This window comes from Octopus sinensis, linkage group LG25, assembly GCF_006345805.1.
Source record: "Octopus sinensis linkage group LG25, ASM634580v1, whole genome shotgun sequence".
Lineage (NCBI taxonomy): Eukaryota > Metazoa > Mollusca > Cephalopoda > Octopoda > Octopodidae > Octopus > Octopus sinensis.
The window spans coordinates 20,189,084-20,215,664 of record NC_043021.1 but is presented as its reverse complement, the minus strand read 5'-3'; the positions used below and the strand labels follow the sequence as shown (position 1 = coordinate 20,215,664).

The window sequence follows — 26,581 nt, the reverse complement described above, 5'->3', positions numbered from 1 at the left end:
CAGTACTCAACTGGTATTTCATTGGCCCCTGAAAGGATGAAAGGCAAAGCCAATTTGATGGAATTTGAACTCAGATTGTAAAGACATAAGGGTGATCTCAGGTGGTGTGGTGTCACAAGCGTTAATCAAAGTATACAGCATTATAGACCCATTACAGCTGATCTTACCCATACATGCTTTCCCTGAAGAGCACATGTATTAGATATTCAATGTTATCTAATGTCTGGTGTGAAACTGATTAGTATGATTGGCTGTAATGGATCTATAATACTGTATACTTTAATTAATGTATTCACTCTGTTGACCTATGTATGAGTGCCTATTTTTTCTGACTTATGGATTCTTAAATGACTATCATCATCATCATCGTTTAACGTCCACTTTCCATGCTAGCATGGGCTGGACGATTTGACTGAGGACTGGCGAACCAGATGGCTGCACCAGGCTCCAATCTGATTTGGCAGAGTTTCTACAGCTTGATGCCCTTCCTAATGCCAACCACTCCGAGAGTGTAATGGCTGTTTTTACGTGTCACCGGCCCGAGGGCCAGTCAGGCGATACTGGCAACGGCCATGCTCAAATGGTGCTTTTTATGTGCCCCCTGCACAGGAGCCAGTCCAGCGGCACTGGCAACGACCTCACTCGAATGTCTTTTCCTGTGCCACCAGAACAAGTGCCAGTAAGGTGACACTGGTAATGATCACACTCGAATGGTGCTCTTAGTGCTCCACTAACACGGATGCCAGTCATCGAATTTGATTTCGATTTCAATTTCACTTGCCTCAACAGGTCTTCACAAGCAGAGTTTAGTGTCCAATGAAGGGAAAGTGCACATAAGTGGGCTGGTTACACCCCTAGCATAGGCCACGAGGTTATGGTCTCACTTGGCTTGCCGGGTCTTCTCAAGCACAGCAAATCTCCAAAGGTCTCGGTCACTAGTCATTGCCTCGGTGAGGCCTAACATTTGCAGGTAATGCTTCACCACCTCATCCCAGGTCTTCCTGGGTCTCCCTCTTCCACAAGTTCCCTTAACCACTAGGATGTGGCACTTTTTGACAAAGCTATCCTCATCCATTCTCGCCACATGACCATACCGGCGCAATTATCATCATTTAACATCCATTTTCTATGCTAGCATGGGATGAATGGTTTGACAGGAGCTAGCAGACCAGAAAGCTGCATCACACTTCAATTGTTTGTTTTAGCATAGTTTCTATGGCTGGATGCCCTTCATAATGCCAACCACTTCATAGGGTGTAGTCGGTGGTTTTTACATGGTACAACAGGCACAAGTGCTTTTTATGTGATGCCAGCATAAGTGCTTTTCACGTGGTGCGAGCACATGGGCTTCTTATGTAGCCTGAGCACGGATGCTTCTTATATTGTGCCCGCACGGCTGTTTTATATATATACTAGCAGTATCGCCCGGCGTTGCTCGGGTTTGTAAGGGAAATAACTATATAAGCATTTTTAGAGATGTAAAGTATAATAGCCATCTCAATATGGCTAACCTCAAAGGGGGGGGGGTGTTACTATAGCTTTTTACGTTCTGAGATTTAATAATACATTTTTAGAGAGTTACTTCCCTTATATAATAGAAAAAAAATGCATTAAAAATGGGAAAAAATGATGGTAATTTTTTTTTTAAATCGTAGACGCGCGCTAATACCCAGAAGGGCTCGATATGAATGACGACTATAAGATACCCGGTTTTGGTTACACTGCACCGCAAAATGTGGGAGTAGTTAGGAATCTAAATCGTAGGAGACAGACACACAACTTGACTTTTATATATAAAGATATATATGTGTGTGTCTGTGTATTTGTCTCCCACCACCGAATGAAAACTGGTTCTGGTGTGTTTACGTCCCAGTAACTTGGCGGCTCAACAAAAGAAACCGATAAAATAAGTACCAGCCTTAAAAAAAGTACTGGGGTTGATTCATTCGATAAAAAAATTCTTCAATGTGCTGTCCAGCGTGGCTGTAGTCTAATGACTGAAACAAAAAAAAAGAAAAAATATCCATTTTTCTAAAAGTTATGAGAAACAAAGTGGAAAAATGGCACATCTGACTAGGTTCGCACAAAACAAAACCCTACAACGAAAACCTGAAAGGCGATACATAAGATTTTACACCTTTAAAATATAAATTTGCCATAATTAAATTACAGACGGCCGGAGTTACAAGGAATGAATGAACAGGTGTGTTTACTAATAAAACTAAAATTTACTAAAATAACATTTGACGAAGTTTTCGTAAACATTCTTGCAAAAGAAAGAAAGAAAAACACAAACCTAGATCATTCAAGACATTAAATAAGAATTATTATTATTCTTAGCCGAGACAATATGATTGAATTTATCACTTAATTTTATCAAGTGATAACAGAATATTCTTTTTACGTACGTCGTCCTGAGACTAGCTTTGCGTAAATTGCCAAAATGGCGCCAAAGGTGTCAAGAAATTAAGATTTTGGAAGGAAAACACACAAAAAAGGGAATAAACCTCAAAAAATGATGACTCGAAGAAAATGGTAAATCTATCTGCCAGTTTACGTAACGCAGTTTCAACAATGACAAGAATATTAAATGTCGCTGAAAAGAACGATGCAGCTAAATCCTTGGCAGAAGTGTTGTCGAGAGGCAACTTTCGACGGGTAAGTGAAAGTAGTTCGATTCCACCTGAGATCAGCGATGATGTACATCTATCTTTTTTAAACTATGGCTTAGTTGGGCGAGGAAGGGTTGCATTCACGATCTTTTTTATGCCTAGATCGGAAAATCTACGGTTCATGTGTTATTATTTGTGACAGATCAGATCAACCCTAGTCGTCATCTTCGATTCGAGCTGGCAGAATCGTTAGCACGCCGGGCGAAATGCTTAGCAGTATTTCGTCTGCCGCTGTGTTCTCAGTTCAAATTCCGTCGAGGTTGACTTTGCCTTTCATCCTTTCGGGGTCGATTAAATAAGTACCAGTTATGCACAGGGGTCGATGTAATCGACTTAATCCGTTTGTCTGTCCTTGTTTGTCCTCTCTGTGTTTGGCCCCTTCTGGGTAGTAAAGAAATAGGTATTAAGGCGGTGAGCTGGCAGAATCGTTAGCACGACTTTACCTTTCATCCTTTCGGGATCAATAAATTAAGTACCACTGGGGTCGATGTAATCGACTTAATCCGTTTGTCTGTCTTTGTTTGTCCCTTCTATATTTATTCCCTTGTGGGCAATAAAGAAATAGGTATTCCGGCTAGTGCCGTCTTGGGGTATGAGCACACTAGGCTGTTGCCCGAGGGAGAGGGGCTCACGGGTCAGGTAGATTAGGACTCATAATGATGCTAAAATGACCGATTCCACTCGTGATTATCGCATCTGTTTCATCTGTGCAGGCAACCCAAAATTACATTGTCTAACTTGCTCTTTTCCAAAACGGTTGATGTGATTGAAGTGAGATTTGGCTGCCATGTCTAACAGATCGATTATGTAAAGGCTTTCTTCTAATGGCTTGTAGATGTTTAGTTGTCATTGCGTAACTACACATGGTCAGCTCTGATCGACATATACTCTTTTACTCGTTTCAGTCATTTGACTGTGGCCATGCTGGAGCACCGCATTTAGTCGAGCAAATCGACCCCAGGACTTATTCTTTGTAAGCCCAGTACTTATTCTATCGGTCTCTTTTGTCGAACCGCTAAGTTACGGGGACGTAAACACACCAGCATCGGTTGTCAAATGATATTGGGGGGACAAACACACACACACACACACACACACACACACACACACACACATATATATATATATATACATATACATATATACGACGGGCTTCTTTCAGTTTCCGTCTACCAGATCTACTCACAAGGCTTTAGTTGACCCAAGGCTATAGTAGAAGACACTTGCCCAAGGTTCCATGCAGTGGGACTGAACCTGGAACTATGTGGTTGGTAAGCAAGCTACTTACCACACAGCCACTCCTACGCCTATGGTTAAAAGTATGCCAACTGTAATTATCCTGAGGGAAAATTGGCTAATATTTTTGGCATGTCGAATACCCTTCATTGTATAGTCTCTCTCCTTGACTCACTGTCAACAAATGACAAAAATAAATGCTCTCATTTTGCTTGTTAGGGTTGTAAAATGCAAAATCGGAACAAATGATGTGCAATGTTTAGTGAGGCTCCCTTGCCTCAACTAAAATCTCGCTGAAATCCACTTCGGGTTTCACCCTTTATGATCGATGGAATAACTGTTGGGGCCCGATTTTAGTCGCCTTCAATTTGTGGTTTTTCAGTTTACATTAGAATTCACCTAGTGTGTTAGCGTAGTTTCCGAATAGTCCCCCCGCCACCTTTAGTTTGTCTTACTTTGAAGGGGGTCTTGTCAATCTCAGTCACAGAAAATCCTTTGAGGGTTAAAGAAAATATGTAATCATCATCGTTTAACGTCCGTTCTCCATGCTAGCACGGGCTGGACGGTTCGACCGGGGTCTGGGAAGCCAGGGGCTGCACCAGGCTCCAGTCTGATCTGGCAGTGTTTGGCTCCAATCTGATCTGGCAGTGTTTCTACAGCTGGATGCCCTTCCTAATGCCAACCACACCGCGAGTGTAGTGGGTGCCTTTTACGTGCCTCCTTCATAGGTGCCAGGAGAGTCTGGCATCGGCCACGATCGGTTGGTGCTTTTAACGCGCCACCAGCATGGAAGCCAGTCATGGCGGTGCTGGAATCGGCCACGTTTGGATGGTGCTTTTTATGTGCCACCGGCACAGAAGCCAGTCGAAGCGGCACTGGCATCGGCCACATTCGGATGGTGCTTTTTATTTGCCACCGGCATGGAAGCCAGTCGAGGCGGCGCTGGCATTGGTATCACAACTAAGGAATGGAATGCTTACTGCACCTAGGTTTCCCAAGCGGTCACCCATCTAAGTACTAACTAGGCTCGATGTTGCTTAACTTCGGTGATCAGACGAGAACCGGTGCTTTCAACGTGATTTTGTGAAAAAGAAGACGGTGAGAAAAAAAAAATGAGCCATAAAAAAAAAAAGAAATCACACTCCCTCAATTATATGTTGTGTCAGCAAAGGGTATTCCTACAAGCATCCCTTTGATATTGGTCTAGACTGTCTGTATGAGGAAACGTCTTTCACCCTCTTTTTTTTTAGCCCAGCCTCTATGTCTTGCTTCATGAGGGAGGGTTGTGTGGGTGAATGACATCATATACCAATATCGAAGGTGTATTAAGGCAACATTGTTTAATGTTCCGGATCATTTTGGTTTGAACGGCAGTTTTTAACATAATTTCTAGGCAACTAAAAAATTTTAAACTTAGGAAGGGGTTAGGAAGGGCATCCAGCTGTAGAAACATTGCCAGATCAGACTGGGCCTGGTGCAGCCTTCTGGCTTCCCAGACCCCCAGTTGAACCGTCCAACCCATGCCAGCATGGAAAGCGGACGTTAAATGATGGTGATGATGATGATGATGTCAAATGTTTTAGAGCCAAATTTACTGCCAAAATTTAAAGGTAGGTCAACCTATAGACCTAGAGATAACTTTGGAGGACCAAAAATCTCATGTGAAATGCATCAGGATATGGAAAGATAGTAATGAAGATTGAATGTTTACATTATATACTATGTCATCTTGTATGCTAGAAAATGCAGTAATTATTTCAATTTCTTTATTTATTATTTTAGAGAGAAGGACGTTCTGTGTACAACAAAATTTATGAATTTGAGTACCATCTTTTCAACAAGAATTGCATAATGAGCATGACCTCGGTGTCAGGTCATCTTTTAGGCATGGAATTTACTGGTTTGTATAAAAAATGGTAAGTTGACAATTCCATTCCTTCGATCATTACCATTTTATGCACTGGCGTGACAGATTTTTTTTTTCTATTGCATGCCTCTAGTCTCTCTTGCTTCTATAAATTCATCCCTATTACCCTTTTCCTGTATGTCATTGTCCCCTTTTTTCTTGCATGAGCCCTTCCCCTTACATGCCCTACTTTAATCCTCTAGCAAGTATTATTCAGAGCAAGAGCTTGCATAACACTTTTGAGATCAACCCATTTATTGGTTTCAAATTTTGGCACAAGCTCAGTGAGTTTGAACAGGAGATAAGTCGATTAGATTGATCCCCAACTCCTGTGCTCAACTGGTACTCATTTTATTGACCCCCAAAAGGGTGAAAGGCTAAGTCAGTGGAATTGGAACTCAAAATGTAAAGACGGATGAAATACCTATTTCTTTATTACCCACAAGGGGCTAAACATAGAGGAGACAAACAAGGACAGACATAGGTATTAAGCCGATTATATCGACCCCAGTGCGTAACTGGTACTTATTTAATCGACCCCGAAAGGATGAAAGGCAAAGTCGACTTCGGCGGAATTTGAACTCAGAACGTAAAGAGAGACGAAATACCGCTTAGTATTTCGCCCGGGGTGCTAACGATTCTGCCAGCTCACCACTAAGCATTTTGCTTGCCATGCTAATGACTGCCAAACCACATGGTTCCGGGTTCAGTCCCACTGTGTGGCACCTTGGGCAAGTGTCTTCTACTATAGCCCCGGGCCGACCAAAGCCTTGTGAGTGGATTTGGTAGACGGAAACTGAAAGAAGCCCATTGCATATATGTTTGTGTTTGTGTCTCCTTATTTTGACATCGTGTGATAGTTGTAAGCTTGGAAACAGGTGAAGATGGGACACAGGAAGAGCATCTGGATGTAGAAAATCTGCCTCAGCAAATTCTGTCTCACCCATGTGACATGCTAAACTGTATTACCCGTTTTGTGGTGGTGGCAGTGACAGCGGTGAGGAGGAAGGTAAAGATGATGATGATTGTGATGTGATGGTGGTGGTGATGATGGTAATCATGACGATGATGATGATGATGATGTCATTGTTGTTGTTTATTTCAGGACTATGTGTAACCCTGTCAGTTTATTTGAGGCCACAATTCAGAAGTACTGTCCTCCAGATTTTCTCAATATAAAGGTATGTTTTGATATTTCCTTACACAAAAAACCTCTTCTATTATTACTGATTCTTTACTCAACTCTCCACGCCCACAAAGTTTGAATCTTGGTTGGGTGGCAGGGTACATGATGTTGTTTAACCCTAGGTTCTACATGAATAAGCCGTCCTGCTTATAATCCAGTTGTGACATGTCTTCCTTATTCTTCAAACATAATTTATATATATATATATATATATATATATATATATAGCATAGGTTGGACGATTCAGCTGGGGTCTGGGAAGCCAGAAGGCTGCACCAGGCCCAGTCTGATCTGGCAATGTTTCTACGGCTGGATGCCCTTCCTAACGCCAACCACTCCGTGAGTGTAGTGGGTGCTTTTTACGTGCCAGACGGGGCTGGCAAACGACCATGGTCGGATGGTGCTTTTTACGTGCCACTGGCATGGGGGCCAGGCGAGGCTGGCAAATGGCCACGATCGGATGGTGCTTTTTACATGCCACTGGCATGGGGGCCAGGCAAGGCTGGCAAACGGCCACGATCGGATGGTGCTTTTTACATGCCACCGGCATGGGGGCCAGGCGAGGCTGGCAAACGGCCATGATCGGTTGGTGCTTTTTACATGCCACCGGCACGGGGGCCAGGCGAGGCTGGCAACGACCACGGTCGGATGGTGCTTTTTATATGCCACCGGCACAGGGGCCAGGCGAGGCTGGCAACGGCCACGATCACTATTTATTCTGTTAATTTAAAACTTAATTCTTATTGCTCTACAATTCTTTATTTTTTTTCCCCATTCTCCTAGAAAACCCTGGAAGAAGAGATACGTAAATCTCAGGTATTGATTATCTGGACTGATTGTGATCGAGAAGGTGAAAACATAGGCTTTGAAATTATTCAAGTCTGTCAGGCAGGTAAATTTTTAATTACTATTTTAAAACAGTTTTCTTTTTTTTTTTTCTCTCGCAAGGAGCAAACTTAACATTTAAACTGGCCATATCTGGCCCAGATATTTTACTTGTTTTAGGTTCAAACTGGACATATCAAAAGAGACCGATAGAATAAGTACTAGGCTTACAAAGAATAAGTCCTGGGGTCGATTTGCTCTGCTAAAGGTGGTGCTCCAGCATGGCTGCAGTCAAATGACTGAAACAAGTAAAAGAGTAAAGAGTATACACACACACATAAATGTCAAATGATGAAAATGAGTGCTCAACACTGCATTCATCATCATCATCATCGTTTAACGTCCGCTTTCCATGCTAGCATGGGTTGGACGGTTCAACTGGGGCCTGGGGAGCCCGAAGGCTGCACCAGGCCAGTCAGATCTGGCAGTGTTTCTACAGCTGGATGCCCTTCCTAACGCCAACCACTCCGAGAGTGTAGTGGGTGATTTTATGTGCCACCGACACAGGTGCCAGACAAGGCTGGCAAACGGCCACGCTTGGATGGTGTTTTTTATGTGCCACCGACACAGGTGCCAGACGAGGCTGGCAGACGGCATTGGTGGATATAATTTCTTTATTTGTGAATTAAAGCTACCATTGGTTTCATGTTAAGAAAAGTAACAAAATATCCTAGTGCCTTAACACTATATTAATCCCTTGACTATCGCAGGTGTTATGTTCCAAAACCCCCTGCAAATTCGCAAAAGTAGAAACAGTACTGTACTGTATATTTTTAAAAATTATTTTTGTAATTTGTATATATTTTATGTGGTAAGTAGCTTGCATACCAACCACATGCATGGCACCTTGGGAAGTGTCTTCTATGATAGCCACGGGCCGACCAAAGCCTTGTGAGTGGATTTGGTAGATGGAAACTGAAAGAAGCCTCTTGTATATATGTTTGCGTGTGTCTGTGTTTGTTCTGTCACCATTGCTTGACAACCGACATTGGTGTTTATGTCCCCGTAATTTAGTGGTTCGGCAAAAGAGACTGATAGAATAAGTACTAGGCTTATAAAGAATAAGTCCTGGGGTTGAGTTGTTCGACTAAAGGCAGTGCTCCAGCATGGCTGCAGTCAATTGACTGAAACAAATAAAAGAATTTATTTTATTATAAATGCACAACAACACAACAGAGGAATCGACGTAAGCTAAAATAATAAACCGCGATAGGTGAACCTTGATATGGTTGAAAATCAAGTGTCTTAACCAAGCAGCTACATCATTTGCAGTTAAGTCTCAGCAGTTAATTCATTATCCCTTTAAAATTTAAAATTTCATCTTAATGATCTTCAAAGTTGCTGAAATATTTTCTAACAGAGTTATCTCCTCTGCGTGGAGGCGCTATGGCCCTGTGGTTAGGGCAGCGAACTCGCGGTCGGAGGATCGCAGTTCCAATTCCCAGACCAGGCGTTGTGTGTGTTTATTGAGCGAAAACACCTAAAAGCACCACGAGGCTTCGGCAGGGAGTAGTGGCGATCCCTGTTGTACTCTTTTGCCACAACTTTCTCTCATTCTCTCTTCCTGTTTCTTGAGAGTAACACTGCGATGGACTGGCATCCCGTCCTGCTGTGGGGAACACATACGCCACAGAAACCGGGCCCATGAGCCTGGCAAGGCTTGAAAAGGGCGACGTTTACATTTACGTTATCTCCTCTGCAACATTGTCAAATGCTTTTTATGTCTTTTGTTTTAACAGTGAAACCTAACATAAACATCTACCGGGCAAGGTTTTCAGAAATAACCCCACAGTAAGTACACAAATCTAACTTGTATTTCCTCATTTCTGTCTCTTTTATTATCATCATCATTTAGCGCCTGTTGTCCATGCTGGCATGGGTTGGACACTTTGACCAGGGCTGGTAAGCTGAAGGGCTGCACAAAACTCCAGACTGATTTGGCATGGTTTTCTACAGCTTGATGCTCTTCCTAATGCCAACCACTCTGAGAGTGTAATGTGTGCTTTTATGTGCCACTGGCATGGGTGCCATTTGCATGACACCGGTATTTGCCACGATTGCAATTTTACTCTGCTTGATGAGTCTTCTCAAGCACGACCTAATGCCAAAGGTCTCGTTCATTGCCTCTGTGAAGCCCAACACTTAAAAGGGACTGAGCCACTTTGCCTCCATGAGGCCTAACACTCTAGAGGGACTCAGCCACTTTGCCTCCATGAGGCCTAACACACTAGAGGGACTCAGCCACTTTGCCTCCATGAGGCCTAACACTCGAGAGGGACTCAGCCACTTTGCCTCCAGGAGGCCTAACACTCGAAAGGGACTCAGCCACTTTGCCTCCATGAGGCCTAACACTCGAAAGGGACTCGGCCACTTTGCCTCCATGAGGCCTAACACTCGAGAAGGACTGAGCCACTTTGCCTCCATGAGGCCTAACACTCAAAAGGGACTCAGCCACTTTGCCTCCATGAGGCCTAACACTCGAGAGGGACTCAGCTACTTTGCCTCCATGAGGCCTAACACTTGAGAGGGACTCAGCCACTTTGCCTCCATGAGGCCTAACACTCGAGAGGGACTCAGCCACTTTGCCTCCATGAGGCCTAACACTCGAGAGGGACTCAGCCACTTTGCCTCCATGAGGCCTAACACTCAAAAGGGACTCAGCCACTTTGCCTCCATGAGGCCTAACACTCGAGAGGGACTCAGCCACTTTGCCTCCATGAGGCCTAACACTCAAGAGGGACTCAGCCTCTTTGCCTCCATGAGGCCTAACACTCGAGAGGGACTCAGCCACTTTGCCTCTATGAGGCCTAACACTCGAGAGGGACTCAGCCACTTTGCCTCCATGAGGCCTAACACTCGAGAGGGACTCAGCCACTTTGCCTCCATGAGGCCTAACACTCGAGAGGGACTCAGCCACTTTGCCTCTATGAGACCTAACACTCGAAAGGGACTCGGCCACTTTGCCTCCATGAGGCCTAACACTTGAGAGGGACTCGGCCACTTTGCCTCCATGAGGCCTAACTCTCGAAAGGGACTCGGCCACTTTGCCTCCATGAGGCCTAACACTCGAGAGGGACTCAGCCACTTTGCTTCCATGAGGCCTAACACTCGAGAGGGACTGAGCCACTTTGCCTCCATGAGGCCTAACACTCGAGAGGGACTCAGCCACTTTGCCTCCATGAGGCCTAACACTCGAGAGGGACTCAGCCACTTTGCCTCTATGAGGCCTAACACTCGAAAGGGACTCGGCCACTTTGCCTCCATGAGGCCTAACACTTGAAAGGGACTCGGCCACTTTGCCTCCATGAGGCCTAACTCTCGAAAGGGACTCGGCCACTTTGCCTCCATGAGGCCTAACACTCGAGAGGGACTCAGCCACTTTGCCTCCATGAGGCCTAACACTCAAAAGGGACTCAGCCACTTTGCCTCCATGAGGCCTAACACTCGAGAGGGACTCAGCCACTTTGCCTCCATGAGGCCTAACACTCGAGAGGGACTCAGCCACTTTGCCTCCATGAGGCCTAACACTCAAAAGGGACTCAGCCACTTTGCCTCCATGAGGCCTAACACTCGAGAGGGACTCAGCCACTTTGCCTCCATGAGGCCTAACACTCAAGAGGGACTCAGCCACTTTGCCTCCATGAGGCCTAACACTCGAGAGGGACTCAGCCACTTTGCCTCTATGAGGCCTAACACTCGAAAGGGACTCGGCCACTTTGCCTCCATGAGGACTAACACTCAAAAGGGACCGAGCCACTTTGCCTCCATGAGGCCTAACACTCGAGAGGGACTCAGCCACTTTGCCTCCATGAGGCCTAACACTCGAGAGGGACTCAGCCACTTTGCCTCCATGAGGCCTAACACTCAAAAGGGACTCAGCCACTTTGCCTCCATGAGGCCTAACACTCGAGAGGGACTCAGCCACTTTGCCTCCATGAGGCCTAACACTCAGGAGGGACTCAGCCACTTTGCCTCCATGAGGCCTAACACTCGAGAGGGACTCAGCCACTTTGCCTCTATGAGGCCTAACACTCGAAAGGGACTCGGCCACTTTGCCTCCATGAGGCCTAACACTTGAAAGGGACTCGGCCACTTTGCCTCCATGAGGCCTAACACTTAAAAAGGATTCGGCCACTTTGCCTCCATGAGGCCCACTGCTCCAAAGAAACTCTGCCACTTTTGCCTCTGAGAATAATTATCGTATTGGTTTTAAGTTTTGGCACAAGCCCAGCAAGTTCTGGGGAGTGGATGAGTTGATTACATTGACCCCAGTACTCAACTGGTACTTGTTTCATCAACCCCAAAAAGAAGAAAGGCAAAGTTGACCCCAGCTGCATTTGAAATCAGAATGTAAGGACAGACAGAATGCTGCTAAGCATTTTGACTGGTATGCTGTCAATTCTGTCAGTTCACTGCACTAAAGATGACCATAATAACAAAGGGTGAGACTTTGAAATTGGGGACGAAAGAACTGTGTCTGTGATTTGCAGGTCTTGAGAGTGATGTAGTGGATGTCCACCTTCAACAGCTGGATATATTTGTGTGTGTATCCATGGTGGTGCTCCATGACTGCAGCTGCATGGCTGAGCCAAATAAAAGAATACACACACACACACACACACACACACACACACGTACACATACATAGTGGGTTGGCCAAAAAGTCCATTCAGTGTTTTAAGCTTAAAACACATATGCAAGGGACAGGCTGAAATTAGCTACTTATTGGAGTGCTTGAAGTTTAATGTCAGCAAAAATCCAAATGGACTTTTTGACCAACTCAATATATTTACATGTACATGCATGCATGCATACACACACACATACAGGCATCATCATCATTTAATGTCTGTTTTCCATGCTGACATGGGTTGGACAGTTTCATCAAAGCTGGCAAGCTGTACCAGCTTCCAGCCTGATTTCCTCTAGTTTCTATGACTGGATACTCTTCCTAATGCCAACCACTCTACAGAGTGTGTTGGATGATTTTTATGTGGCACCAGCATAGGTGCTTTTTGCATGGACCAGCTGGGTGCTTTTTTCATATATATACAAACACACACACACGCCCAAATATTCTCACAATTCTCCTGACCTACCCTAGAGCTATATGGTTGCTATATAGACGACTCTATATATATACATATGTGTTTTATTTATTATTTGCACATTACTTAATCATTGGTATATGTTTTTATCTTATATTTAATTTTTTCTATAGGATGTAATTTTTTTCTATATGGTATAATTTAATTTTTTCATTATTGAATTGATAAAAGGTGGTTTTTTCTAATTTATATATATATATATATATATATATATATATATATATATATATATATATATTTTGTGAAATTTGATTTAATAATTCTAAATTGAATTTTCCCCTGTAAGTTTGGAATAATATTCCCTAATATTCATCATCATCATCATCATTTAACGTCGGCTTTCCATGCTGGCATGGGTTGGACAGTTCAACTGGGGTCTGGGAAGCCAGAAGGCTGCACCAGGCCCAGTCTGATCGGGCAGTGTTTCTACAGCTGGATGCCCTTCCTAACGCCAACCACTCCGTGAGTGTAGTGGGTGCTTTTTATGTGCCACCGGCACAGGTGCCAGACGAGGCTGGCAGACGGTCACGATCGGATGGGTGCTTTTTACGTGCCATATATATATATATATATATATATATATATATATATGTATATATATGTATACAGATTGATAGATAACTATAAATTTTCAATACAATTCCATTTTTTGACAGAGCTGTAAATCGTGCTTGCCAGAACCTTGCTGCTCCTGATGAAAATGTTTCTATGGCTGTTGATGCTAGAATGGAGCTTGACCTTCGAATTGGTTAGTAAATCTTTTAGCCTTTAAAACTAAAGTGGTTGGCAAAGTTGGTAGAATTTTGAAAGGGCTTTTTGGAAAAATAACTTCTTGCATTCATTAAGATATAACATGAATGTGTAGTTCCTCAAATTCTTATTTTTTTTAATAATACTCTTACTCTTTTACTTGTTTCAGTCATTTGACTGCAGCCATGCTGGAGCACCGCCTTTAGTCGAGCATATCGACCCCAGGACTTATTCTTTGTAAGCCCAGTACTTATTCTATCGGTCTCTTTTGCCGAACCGCTAAATGACGGGGACGTAAACACACCAGCATCGGTTGTCAAGCGATGTTGGGGGGACAAACACGGACACACAAACATATACCCACACATACATATATATATATATATATATATATATATACGACAGGCTTCTTTCAGTTTCCGTCTACGAAATCCACTCGCAAGGCTTTGGTCGGCCCGAGGCTATAGCAGAAGACACTTGCCCAAGATGCCACGCAGTGGGACTGAACCCGGAACCATGTGGTTGGTTAGCAAGCTACTTACCACACAGCCACTCCTGCGCCTGATAATCAATTTTTAAAATAATTTAGAATTTTTTAAAGAGATGTTATTAACCCATTTTAATCCACTGTCCTCATTTAGGACAGTTGTATTTGGTTTGTTTACTGCAATAGAGGTTTACTGGATGCTTCCATATGTTTGTTATCCCCATTTATATAACTATTTTCAATATTTCGACTGGGTTAATCTGGGTTAAAATGGCTATAACTTTTTTTTTCCCCCATTTGTTAGAATATGACTCTGACCTTCACCATGTTGGTTCTAGAATCCCCATTTAAGGCAAGTAGATATTTTCTCTGTCATCTTAATGATTTCAAATTTTGGCACAAGGCCAACATGTAATTAACTTACCAGGGGGTAAGTTGATTACATCAACCCCAGTGCTCAACTGCTGCTTATTTTATTGGTCCTCAAAAGGCAAAGTTGACTGTGGCAGAATTTGAACTCTGAACGTGAAGACAGATGAAATACCTATTTCTTTACTACCCACAAGGGGCTAAAACACAGAGAGGACAAATAAGGACAGACAAACGGATTAAGTCGATTATATCAACCCCAGTTCGGTATGGTCATGTGACGAGAATGGATGAAGATAGTTGTGTGAAAAAGTGCCACACCCTAGCGGTTGAGGGAACCTGTGGAAGAGGTAGACCCAGGAAAACCTGGGACGAGGTGGTGAAGCACGACCTTCGAACTTTAGGTCTCACCGAGGAAATGACTTGAGACCGAGACCTATGGAAGTATGCTGTGCGTGAGAAGACCTGGCAGGACAAGTGAGACCATAACCCATGGCCTCTACCTGGGATGTAGCCAGTCCACTTATGCATACCTTTCCTTCTTGGGACACAAAACTCTACATGTGAAGACCTGTTGAGGCAAGTGAGAATCAGAATCAAAATCAAAATCGATCAACATAAATGGAAATTGTGGCTGTGATACCAGTGCCGGTGGCATGTAAGCGAGCCATCCGAACGTGGCCATTGCCAGCCTCGCCTGGCCCCCGTGCTGGTGGCGCGTAAAAAGCACCATCCGACCGTGGCCGTTTGCCAGCCTCGTCTGGCACGTAAAAAGCACCCACTACACTCACGGAGTGGTTGGCGTTAGGAAGGGCATCCAGCCGTAGAAAAACTGCCAGATCAGACTGGGCCTGGTGGTAGCCTTCTGGCCTCCCAGACCCCAGTTGAACCGTCCAACCCATGCTAGCATGGAATGCGGACGCTAAATGATGATGATTATAAGCATAAGGCCTGAAATTTTAGGAGTAGGCCAAGTGTGTCACATTGGCTCACAGTGCTTGACTATTTATTTTATTGACCCCCACCGAAAGAATGGAGGGCAAAGTCCTCCTTGGTAGACTTTGAATGATCATGATGTCTAACACTGACAACTAGTGAATTTTATGGGAAGGGGATAATTGGTTAGATACAAGGGGGTGCTGAAAAGTTCCTGGTTTTAAGGATTTCATGGAAGGCCTGGTTGGAGCTCTTTTATAGGGCTTAGAAAAACTGAAGGACTGCTACAAGTGTGTGAATCTGAGGGGGGAACATGTTGAGTAGAATCATAATTAACTGATCCTCCTATATTTTCTTTTACCCAAAACCAGGAATGTTTCATCGATTCAACAGTTGCTGACTAGGACATATTTTATTGGCCTCCGACTCCACCCGATAATTTTCTTGGAGGGGTATAAGCTATCAGATAGACCTAAGTTCTGGATAGGCCCTTATTGATCCCATCATCATTGTTTAACCCTTTTGATACCAACCTGCCTGAGACCAACCCAGGTCTGTAGTACAAATGTCTTGCTTTCAAAAGTTCTGAATTAAAATCTTCCACCAAAACTTAGTCTTAATTTATGTTCCTAACACCAGCAGAATATTAACAAAGATATTGGGTTGTCCGGAAAGTTCGTGCCAATTTATAGTAGCTTACCTTTCAACTTATTTTAGGACATAGTTGAGTCCATAAAATAGGATTTGACTACACCTCCATTTAGAGCACAGTTTAAGCTATCTTTTCGTGAAAGAAGGTTTATGTTCCTATAACCTGTGTTAATTCTGTAACCCTTTAAAATGGAAGATAAGAAAGTTCATTTTCGGCACTTGATGCTTTGAGATCCAGACAAAAATTGCTGCAGCTCGGCTGGGATGTGTTACCCCACCCTCCATATTCACCAGATATTGCTCCTTCAGATTTCCACTTATTCAGGTCTCTGCAGAATAGTCTTAATGGTAAAAATTTCAATTCCTCGGATGATGTAAAAAGATACCTTGATGAATTCTTTGCCATGAAACCACCTCAGTTCAGGGAAGAGGGTATTTTCAAGTTAAAGCAAAGATGGAGACACATTGTGCAACAAAATGGTTCATACTTGGTTGATTAAAAATGTAATGGCAAGTATTTATTGACCTTTTTCTTTCCTTTAAAAATCGGCACAAACTTTCCGGACAACCCAATATTTTACTAAATTCTTCATTTTGGTCGTATCTGGCCAAAATATTCAAAACAGTTTTATGTTGAAACTGACCAGATCTGGCGTCTCTCCTCAACCCTCCAAAGTTATTCTAATACTAAACAATCATGTCATTGAAACCTCAAAGCTATAAGATATTGCATGGTTAATTCAAAACACCATAATTAAACAAACATTACATTTGACAGAGTAATCCGGATACTAAAGGGTTAAAATTAATTGAAATAAAGATAGAGTTTCTCAACAGAAATCATCATCATCATCATCATCATCATCATCGTTTAACGTCCGTTCTCCATGCTAGCGTGGGTTGGACGGTTCGACCGGGGATCTGGGAAGCCAGAAGGCTGCACCAGGCTCCAGTCTTATCTGGCAATGTTTTTACAGCTGGATGCCCTTCCTAACGCCAACCACTCCGTGAGTGTAGTGGGTGCTTTTTACGTGCCACCTGCACAGGTGCCAGGCGAGGCTGGCTGTGGCCATGGTCGGATTGGTGCATTTTACGTGACATTTTACTTGCACGGAAGCCAGTCGGGGCGGCACTGGCATCGGCCCAAATATGTTAACAAATGGGCTAACATCTGTTTTCCATGCTGGATGGTTACAGGGGCCAATGAGCCAAAGGAGTGCACCAAGCTCCAATGTCTGCTTTGGCATAGTTTCTATGGCTGGATGCCCTTCCTGATGCCAACCCCTTTACGGTGTATACTGGATGATTTTTAGGTGGCACTGACACTAGTGACATTACCAAGTAACAGGCTGCCTCATCTGTGCAAGGTGTGGTATTGATAATTGTATGGGGAGAGCACAGTATCGACTGGTGCCACCAGGTAAATCCTGCCTCAGATAATTACTCTCTTTACTCTTTTACTTATTTCAGTCATTTGACTGCGGCCATGCTGGAGCACCGCCTTTAATTGAGCAACTCGACCCCGGGACTTATTCTTTTGTAAGCCCAGTACTTATTCTATCGGTCTCTTTTGCTGAACCGCTAAGTAACGGGGACGTAAACACACCAGCATCGGTTGTCAAGCAATGCTAGGGGGACAAACACAGACACACAAACACACACACATACATATATATACATATATACGACAGGCTTCTTTCAGTTTCCGTCTACCAAATCCACTCACAAGGCATTGGTCGGCCCGGGGCTATAGCAGAAGACACTTGCCCAAGATGCCACGCAGTGGGACTGAACCCGGAACCATGTGGTTGGTTAGCAAGCTACTTACCACACAGCCACTCAATTATGATTTTGTTTTTCTATCCTCAAACCCAGGTGCAGCCTTCACTCGTTTCCAGACATTACGACTTCAGAAAGTTTTCCCTGAAGTCCTTGCCGAGCACCTTATTAGCTATGGCAGCTGCCAGTTCCCTACCCTGGGATTTGTTGTTGAACGCTACAAGCAGGTCGAAGCCTTCATTGCTGAACCATTTTGGAAGTTAAAAGGTGAGTCTAGATTTTAGTCACTTCTGTCAGTTGTTAAAAACAAATGTATTACTGAACCCCAACCACATGGTTCCGGGTTCAGTCCCACTGCGTGGCATCTTGGGCAAGTGTCTTTTGCTATAGACCCGGGCCGACCAATGCCTTGTGAGTGGATTTGGTAGACGGAAACTGAAAGAAACGGTCAGCTCCCCAGCTGCTGACGTCATCCCACAAGTATCATTATGACTTCATCAGTGAAGTATGCTTTCCCAAGTACAGTTGATAATCTCTTGTCTGAATTTCCTGGGATCACAAGTGTTTCAGAGTCTAGAGTTTTTGGGTGATTTCTGAGTATTTTTATATTTGAATCTATAAAATGGAACAGCTTGGGAATGAGATCCAAATCTAAACTACAACATTCATTTACATTTTGTAATATAGCTTAGGGAAGCACTCCGTCGGTTACGACGACGAGGGTCCGGTTGATACAATCAACGGAACAGCCTGCTCGTAAAATTAACGTATAAGTGGCTGAGCACTCCACAGACACGTGTACCCTTAACGTAGTTCTCGAGGATATTCAGCGTGATACAGAGAGTGACAAGGCCGGCCCCTTGAAATACAGGTACAACAGAAACAGGAAGTAAGAGTGAGAGAAAGTTGTGGTGAAAGAGTACAGCAGGGATCACCACCATCCCCTGCCGGAGCCTCGTGGAGCTTTAGGTGTTTTCGCTCAATAAACACTCACAATGCCCGGTCTGGGAATCGAAACCGCGAGTCCGCTGCCCTAACCACTGGGCCATTGTGCCTCCACAATATAGCTTAAACATATATCCTCAATGTAGTTTTGTATAAATTTTTAATAATTTTTTTTATACATAATACCACGAGAAAGGTACAATGTCAGTCCTCACCTTCCATTTGTATTTAATTTTTATTATACAGGTATCAGATTTTATGTAAGGTATAAAAACAAAGCATTTAATTTGGTTACAGGTAAATAAAATGAAAACTGAAAAAAAGCCAGCATTTTATTTTTAAAGTATTGTACAAGAAATGACACTAGTCATATTTCTCTCATACATGGAGTTGATATTTAGATCCCATGTAAAAATGACATTTTGGGCTTACTGTCTAAAGACACTAAACAAAACCTGATGATTGCTGCTTTCAAATTTGAAAATAAGACTGCCCCAGACATTGTCATTCAAAAAACTTTCAGATTTTCGAATTTCAGATAAAGGATTTTTAACTGTATTAGAAAGTTTGTGTTTCACTGATGAGGTCATAGTAAGACTGGAACAACATCATCATTATTGTTTAGTGTCTGTCTTCCACACTGGCATGGGCTGGATGGTTTGACAGGAGCTGACAAGGCGACGAGCTGGCAGAAACGTTAGCATGTCGGGCGAAATGCGTAGCCGTATTTCGTCTGCCGTTACGTTCTGAGTTCAAATTCCACCAAGGTCGACTTTGCCTTTCATCCTTTCGGGGTTGATTAAATAAGTACCAGTTACGCACTGGGGTCAATATAATCGACTTAATCCGTTTGTCTGTCCTTGTTTGTCCCTTCTGTGTTTAGCCCCTTGTGGGTAGTAAAGAAATAGGTTTGACAGGATCTGGCCAAGCAGAAGACTGCATCAGGCTACTGTGTCTGCTTTGGCATGGTTTTTACAGCTGGATGTCTTCCTGACACCAACCACCCTGCAGAGTGGACTGAGTGCTTTCTACATGGCACAAGCACAGGCAAAGTCAGTTTTGGCATAGTTTTTACACCTGGATGGACTGGATGCTTTTTATGTCTCGATTTATCTCTCATACCTGTTGATGACTAATATTTTTTCTCCTCATTGCATAATCACTTCTTGGTAACTTTTTTAAAGTTCCCCACAATAAATACATGAAGACTAGCTATTAAAAAAAAATTGTGTTAACATATTAAATGTTTATCATTTTGTGTTAGCATCATCACCATCATGGTCATAATAATTTAAGGTGGCGAGTTGGCAGAAACGTAATTCTTATCAACAATTTTTCCTGTGATCATAATTTGAGAAAACATACAGCAGTATGGTAAAGATTGGACATTATCAAGGCGGCGAGCTGGCAGAATCGTTAGCATGCCGGGCGAAATGCGTAGCCGTATTTCGTCTGCCGTTACGTTCTGAGTTCAAATTCCGCCGAGGTCGACTTTGCCTTTCATCCTTTCGAGGTCGATAAATTAAGTACCAGTTACGCACTGGGGTCGATGTAATCGACTTAATACCTATGTCTGTCCTTGTTTGTCCCCTCTATGTTTAGCCCCTTGTGGGTAATAAAGAAATAGGTAAAGATTGGACATTATCTCTTGTGGGCAAGAAATGTAAAATAAAGTTTGTTATAAACAACACAAACACTTTGCCATTTAATAGCTTTCAATGTGATACCTGTTAAACACAAATTATTTTTATCTAATGAAAATTTAATAAAATCTAATAAGTAAGTGAAATTATGCTAAATACAACTAAATTGGAAACTTTTTTCCCCTGACTTTATCGGCAATTCTGAAAATTTTTAGGTGCAAATTTTACATGAATAGAAACATTTTTTTAACAAATTTTATCCTGAAAATCACCTGCACAAATTACATGGGTTTTTACGGTACTTTTTAATGATATATTCTATAAATACCTTTCATATGGTGTAACTTTCAATTATATTGGAATTTAAGGTGTAAAAATACAAAACTGATGAGTGCACACAATCACACACAAATATACTAACACATATATATTATATTTCTACAAAATTAAACTTGAAATTTTAAAAAAGATATAGTTATGTGGTATGTGTCAGTATGTATGAATACATGCCCAGCAATTTCTTTGTTTTTTATGTTAAATTTGAATATAATTGTAATTTAAACCATGTGTTTGTCGAAAATTTCATTAAAAAATACCCATTTTTCTGAAAGTTATGAGGAAACAAAGTCAACTTGTATGAATCACCCAAAACGTCTCTCCCTCCTTTTGAAAAAAAATTTCTCCTCAGTTTTCCATATAACCAGAATCTACAATATGTGAAAGGAATTTGTAAAGAATTTCATTAAAAAAATATCCACTTTCCCTAAAAGTTATGAAGAAATAAAGTCATTGTAGTGGGGAAGCACACATTTGTAGGTCTGCCAAGTTTGTAATGAGATAATGAGATTTATATCAGCTCTAATAGTTTTCAAATATTTATTTTGCCAGTAACTCACAAAGTTGACGATGTAGTTGCAGAATTCACTTGGCAAAGGTAAATAGGTTTTACTTTTGATATTGTTGTTTTCGATGTTGTTGTTGTTACTGTTTGGTTTAATGCCTGATCGACCTTGAAAAGACATAAACCTTTTGATACCAACCTGTCTGAGACTGCCCTTGGTTCTATGAGATGAATTCCTTGCGTTTTGCGAAGACCTGTTGGGGCAAGTGAAATCGAAATTGAACCAAATCCTATGACTGACATCCGGCCGCTGCTAGTGCCACTGGACTGACTCCTGTGCAGGTGGCAAGTAAAGAAACACCTTTCCGACCCTTTGCTTGAGGAGATCCATTGAGTCAAGTACACCAACATCAAAAATCAATGGAAATTGTAGTTGTGATCCCTGTGCCAATGGCACGTAAAAAGCACCATCCGAAGTGGCCGATGCCAGCACCGCCTCGACTGGCTTCCGTGCTGGTGGCACATAAAAAGCACCAACCGATCGTGGCCGTTGGTTGGCGTTAGGAAGGGCATCCAGCTGTAGAAACACTGCCAGATCAGACTGGAGCCTGGTGCAGTCTCCTGGCTTCCCAGACCCCAGTCGAACTGTCCAACCCATGCTAGCATGGAGAACGGACGTTAAACGATGATGATGATGATGAAAGTCATCTGAATTTAAACTTACCCTCAAAATTTCATGTTTTGTCTATGTTCCAAACACCAGTTTGATAATCCTTTCTTCACTAGACACAAGGCCTGAAACACCAGTTTAACTCTTTAGTATTCACATTATCCTGCCAAAGTTAATGCTTTTTTTATTCATATCCATCATCATTTAACATTGCTGGCATGGCTTGGATGGTTTGACTGGATTGCGACGAGCTGGCAGAATCGTTAGCATGTCGAGCGAAATGCTTAGCGGTATTTCGGTTGCCGTTACGTTGTGAGTTCAAATTCCGCCGAGGTCGACTTTGCCTTTCATCCTTTCGGGGTCGATAAATTAAGTACCAGTTACGCACTGGAGTCGATATAATCGACTTAATACCTATGTCTGTCCATGTTTGTCCCCTCTATGTTTAGCCCCTTGTGGGTAATAAAGAAATAGGTTTGACTGGATTGGCATGCTTGCAAGGCTGCCCAGACTCCAGTCCGGTTTGGCACGGTTTTCTTCGGCTGGTTGCCCTTCCTGATGCCAACCACTCCGAGAATGGTAATGGGTGCGTTTACATGCCACCGGCACGGGTACCATTTGTGTGACACCAGGGTGCTTTTACATGCTAATTTGCATGACACAGGTATCTGCCACAACTGCAATGTTGCTTGGCTTGATGGGTCTTCTTCTCAGGTGCAACGTAATGCCAAAGGTCTCGGTCATTGCTTTTGTGAGGCCCAATGCTCAACATTGTTTTGAATTAACCATGCATTATCTTATTTCTTTACTGCCCACAAGGGGCTACACACAGAGGGGACAAACCAGGACAGACAAATGGATTAAATCGATTTCATCGACCTCAGTGCATAACTGGTACTTATTTTAATCAACCCCAAAAGGATGAAAGACAAAGTCGACCTTGGCGGAATTTGAACTCAGAACGTAGCAGCAGACGAAATACTGCTAAGCATTTCGCCCGGCCTGCTAACGTTTCTGCCAGCTCGCCGTCTACCATGCATTATCTTGTAACTTTGAGATCTTGATGAGGTAACTGTTAATTTTTAGAATGATATTGTAGGGGTGGTGTGAGAGGCCAGATCTGGCCAGTTTGATCATAAAACAAGCAGACTACTTTGGCCAGATATGGCTGCTTTAAATTTTAATTTTTTAATTTTAATGGTTTCAAATTTTGGCACAAGGCCAGCAATTTCGGGGGAAGGGATAAGTCGATTACATCGACCCCAGTGTTCATCTGGTACACATGTCCTCGACCCCAAATGGATGAAAGGCAAAGATGACCTTAATGAAATTTGAACACAGAACACAAAAATTGATGAAATGCCGCAAAGCATTTTTCCCAGTGTACTAATGGTTCTGCTAGCTCACTGCTTTACACCAGTTCACAAAGTTATTTCACTAGATTCTTCGGATCTTTTCGGTTTGAACGGCAGTTTTTTCTAGCAGTGTCATGAAATTTTCACCCATAATTATGACCCTAGTATTGATCTATTGCATTTCAATCTGTTTTAGGGTTAGGGGTGGGGGAAGGGTATCTTTTTTTTCTTCACAAATGTAAATAAACCCAATCTGTTTCTTAAACGAGGGACATATTCATACGGCACAGAATGTTTTTTTACCTCAATGGACGTCATTGATTGGTTGAAATTGCAGAAATTGAAGAAAAAAAAAACCCCAAATATCTTACAAACTATAGAATTTTCTCAATAAAGCCAAGAGAAAAAGATGTTTTATAAACACATTGTACCAGTATACGAAGTTTAAAATTTTTTAACTACCTAGAAATTATGTTAAAAACTGCCGTTCAAACCGAAAAGATCCGATTCTTCATTATTTTCAAGGCAGCGGGTTTCAACAGAAATATGGTAAGAAACGGGTTATAGTGATATCAGTTAAAACATTCCATCAAAATTTCATGTTTTGTTCCAAACATCAGCTTATAGGCACAGGAGTGGCTGTGTGCTAAGTAGTTCCGGGTTCAGTCCCACTGCGTGGCATCTTGGGCAAGTGTCTTCTGCTATAGCCCCGGGCCGACCAATGCCTTGTGAGTGGATTTGGTAGACGGAAACTGAAAGAAGCCTGTCGTATATATGTATATATATATATATATATAAATTTATGAAAACGAACAATGTGAAGCTATTTATCGTAATATGATATACATGAGTTATTCTGCTCAAGTTCAGAAAATAGCTTGCATGCGGTACAACTCAAAACACGGTATTATGCATGTAAAGTATCAGCATGCCATTGGTCTACTGCTAGTCTCATGACTTGAACGTAACTAAAAGAACATCACCATTATTGTATTATGCATGCGCGGAAGTGTTTGTTCGACTAGGTGCTGCTGGCTTAATTATGCACAACTCAAGTTAGAGAAGGTGTGCATATTATACACAAGGTTTAGGTTTTTCAGAGGTACAGCCCCCTAAAAATCCCCTGCCTATTATACTCAAGGGCGGACTATACTTGAGGATTTACGGTATCTGTTCACATTGTTTTGAATTAATCATGCATGATCTTGTAGCTTTGAGACTTCAATGGTGTATTTGCTAAGTTTTAGAATGACAGTGTAGGGTAGGTGCAAGAGGCTGGATCTAGCCAGTTTGAATATAAAACAGCTGGAATATTTGAGCCAGATATGGCTGGTTTAAATATCAAAGGGTTAATCTAATAACTGACGCCCTCTGCCTCTCTTTCTATCTCTTCCTCATCCTCTCTCTCTTTCTCTTTTTTTCAGGAAACATCTGTTTGACTATTTGGTGTGTTTGGTTTTTTATGAACATTGTCTTGAGGTAAGTACCTCTATATTATATCTTGATCTATTTATCTGTATTATATAAACTGCGATAGTTGAATCGCAAAGTAGCGAGGGATCACTGTGTCATACAATAAAAACAGTTCATTAAACAGTTGTTATTGCTTTTTCTATTTCAGTCTCCAACTGCTGTTGTTAGTGATGTGAAAAGTCGGCAGAAGAGTAAATGGCGTCCTCAGCCTTTAGACACAGTGGTAAGTCTGTCTTCTGTCTCATCTCCAAAACTATTTCAGCGTCAGTTAAGGTGGTTGCGTATTTCAAAGACTTGATCTTGAAGGTTATTTTATGCCAGGGTTTGTTTACTCTTTTACTTGTTTCAGGCATTTGACTGCGGCCATGCTGGAGTACCGCCTATAGTCGAGCAAGTCGATCCCGGGACTTATCTTTTGTAAGCCCAGTACTTATTCTATCGGTCTCTTTTGCCGAACCTCTGAGTGACGGGGATGTAAACACACCAGCATCGGTTGTCAAGCAATGCTGGGGGACAAACACAGACACACAAACACACACACACACATATATATATACATATATACGACGGGCTTCTTTCAGTTTCCGTCTACCAAATCCACTCACAAGGCATTGGTCGGCCCGGGGCTATAGCAGAAGACACTTGCCCAAGATGCCACGCAGTGGGACTGAACCCGCAACGATGTGGTTGGTTAGCAAGCTACTTACCACTCAGCCACTCCTGTGCCTGTTTGTTATTGTTTTTTAATCCTAGGTGATTCCTGATCAGGCACATCATCATCATCATCATCATTGTTTTCCGTGCTAGCGTGGGTTGGAAGGTTCGACCGGTTCATTTTGCACAATTTTCTTTTCCCATTGGCTAAGTTTTACTCAAAAGGCTTGACTTGTTCAGAATCCCTGGTAGAAATCATTTGTCTGAAGTGCCACATAGTGGGATTGAACCTGAAACCACTTTGACTGGAAAGAAACCTTCTTAACCATGAAACTGTGTTTGCACTCATATTTCATTATCTCTATGTATATAAATGGCAAAATGTCTGTGTGTGTGTGCATGTGTGTCTTTTATACAAATCCACAATTTTTCAGTTAGAGGGCTCGTATATTCTATAGTCATTCAAAACCATCCAAAAGTGGTCATGCGCATCTTTACATTTCCCCAGTCACCCTGCAAAGCCATTAAAAAATCAATAGAAGTGACTTTTGTGAATTTTTTATCCTAAACCCAATCAAAACGCCCGAAACTTGATATGCTGATTAAATGTCAGTTAGCTGTATGTGATTGGTCGGAGATTTGGACAACACTCGTGTGTATGTGTGCACGCACGCAGCTGTATATGCATGCACTAGCACTATGACCCGGCAACACCAGGTCATAGTGCTAGTGATAAATTGAAATAGAAACTTTTTTTCATATTGCTAACTTTGTTTTTCACTTCAATAGCTCTCTGTCTCATGTCACTAACTATGCCTTCATGTTGCTAACTTGTCATGTCAACAGCCTCTGTTTTAACATCACTAGCTTTCTTGTTCATGTTGTTAACTTTCCTTTTCGTGTTGCTAACTTTTTTACACCACAAACCTCCCATTTCATTTTGCTATCTTGTTCATGCCACTAACCTCCCTTTTCAAACCTCTAACTTTTGCGTTCATGTTGCTAACTTACTCTTTCCATTCTGCCAACTTTCTT

At 42.4% G+C, this 26,581-nt stretch overlaps 1 protein-coding gene and 1 pseudogene across 2 annotated transcripts in view; one reads left to right on the top strand and one right to left on the bottom strand.

Annotated features, from left to right (window-relative positions):
* Window positions 1–2,423: 2,423 nt before the first annotated feature.
* LOC115224247 (DNA topoisomerase 3-alpha) overlaps window positions 2,424–26,581 on the top strand; it is a 70,200-nt gene continuing 46,042 nt past the window's right edge. The window contains exons 1-10 of one of the 2 annotated variants that reach the window (XM_029795050.2): window positions 2,424–2,658; window positions 5,691–5,824; window positions 6,920–6,995; window positions 7,784–7,892; window positions 9,625–9,676; window positions 13,650–13,741; window positions 18,062–18,232; window positions 21,442–21,487; window positions 24,844–24,898; window positions 25,041–25,115. In XM_029795050.2, coding sequence (XP_029650910.1) covers window positions 2,533–2,658; window positions 5,691–5,824; window positions 6,920–6,995; window positions 7,784–7,892; window positions 9,625–9,676; window positions 13,650–13,741; window positions 18,062–18,232; window positions 21,442–21,487; window positions 24,844–24,898; window positions 25,041–25,115 — 936 coding nt within the window. In that variant the 5' untranslated portion in view covers window positions 2,424–2,532. Of the gene's footprint in view, window positions 2,659–5,690; window positions 5,825–6,919; window positions 6,996–7,783; window positions 7,893–9,624; window positions 9,677–13,649; window positions 13,742–18,061; window positions 18,233–21,441; window positions 21,488–24,843; window positions 24,899–25,040; window positions 25,116–26,581 lie in introns of those variants that run through there. The other variant, XM_036513371.1, reaches the window with a different exon arrangement.
* Window positions 4,882–5,000, bottom strand: LOC115224582 (annotated as a pseudogene).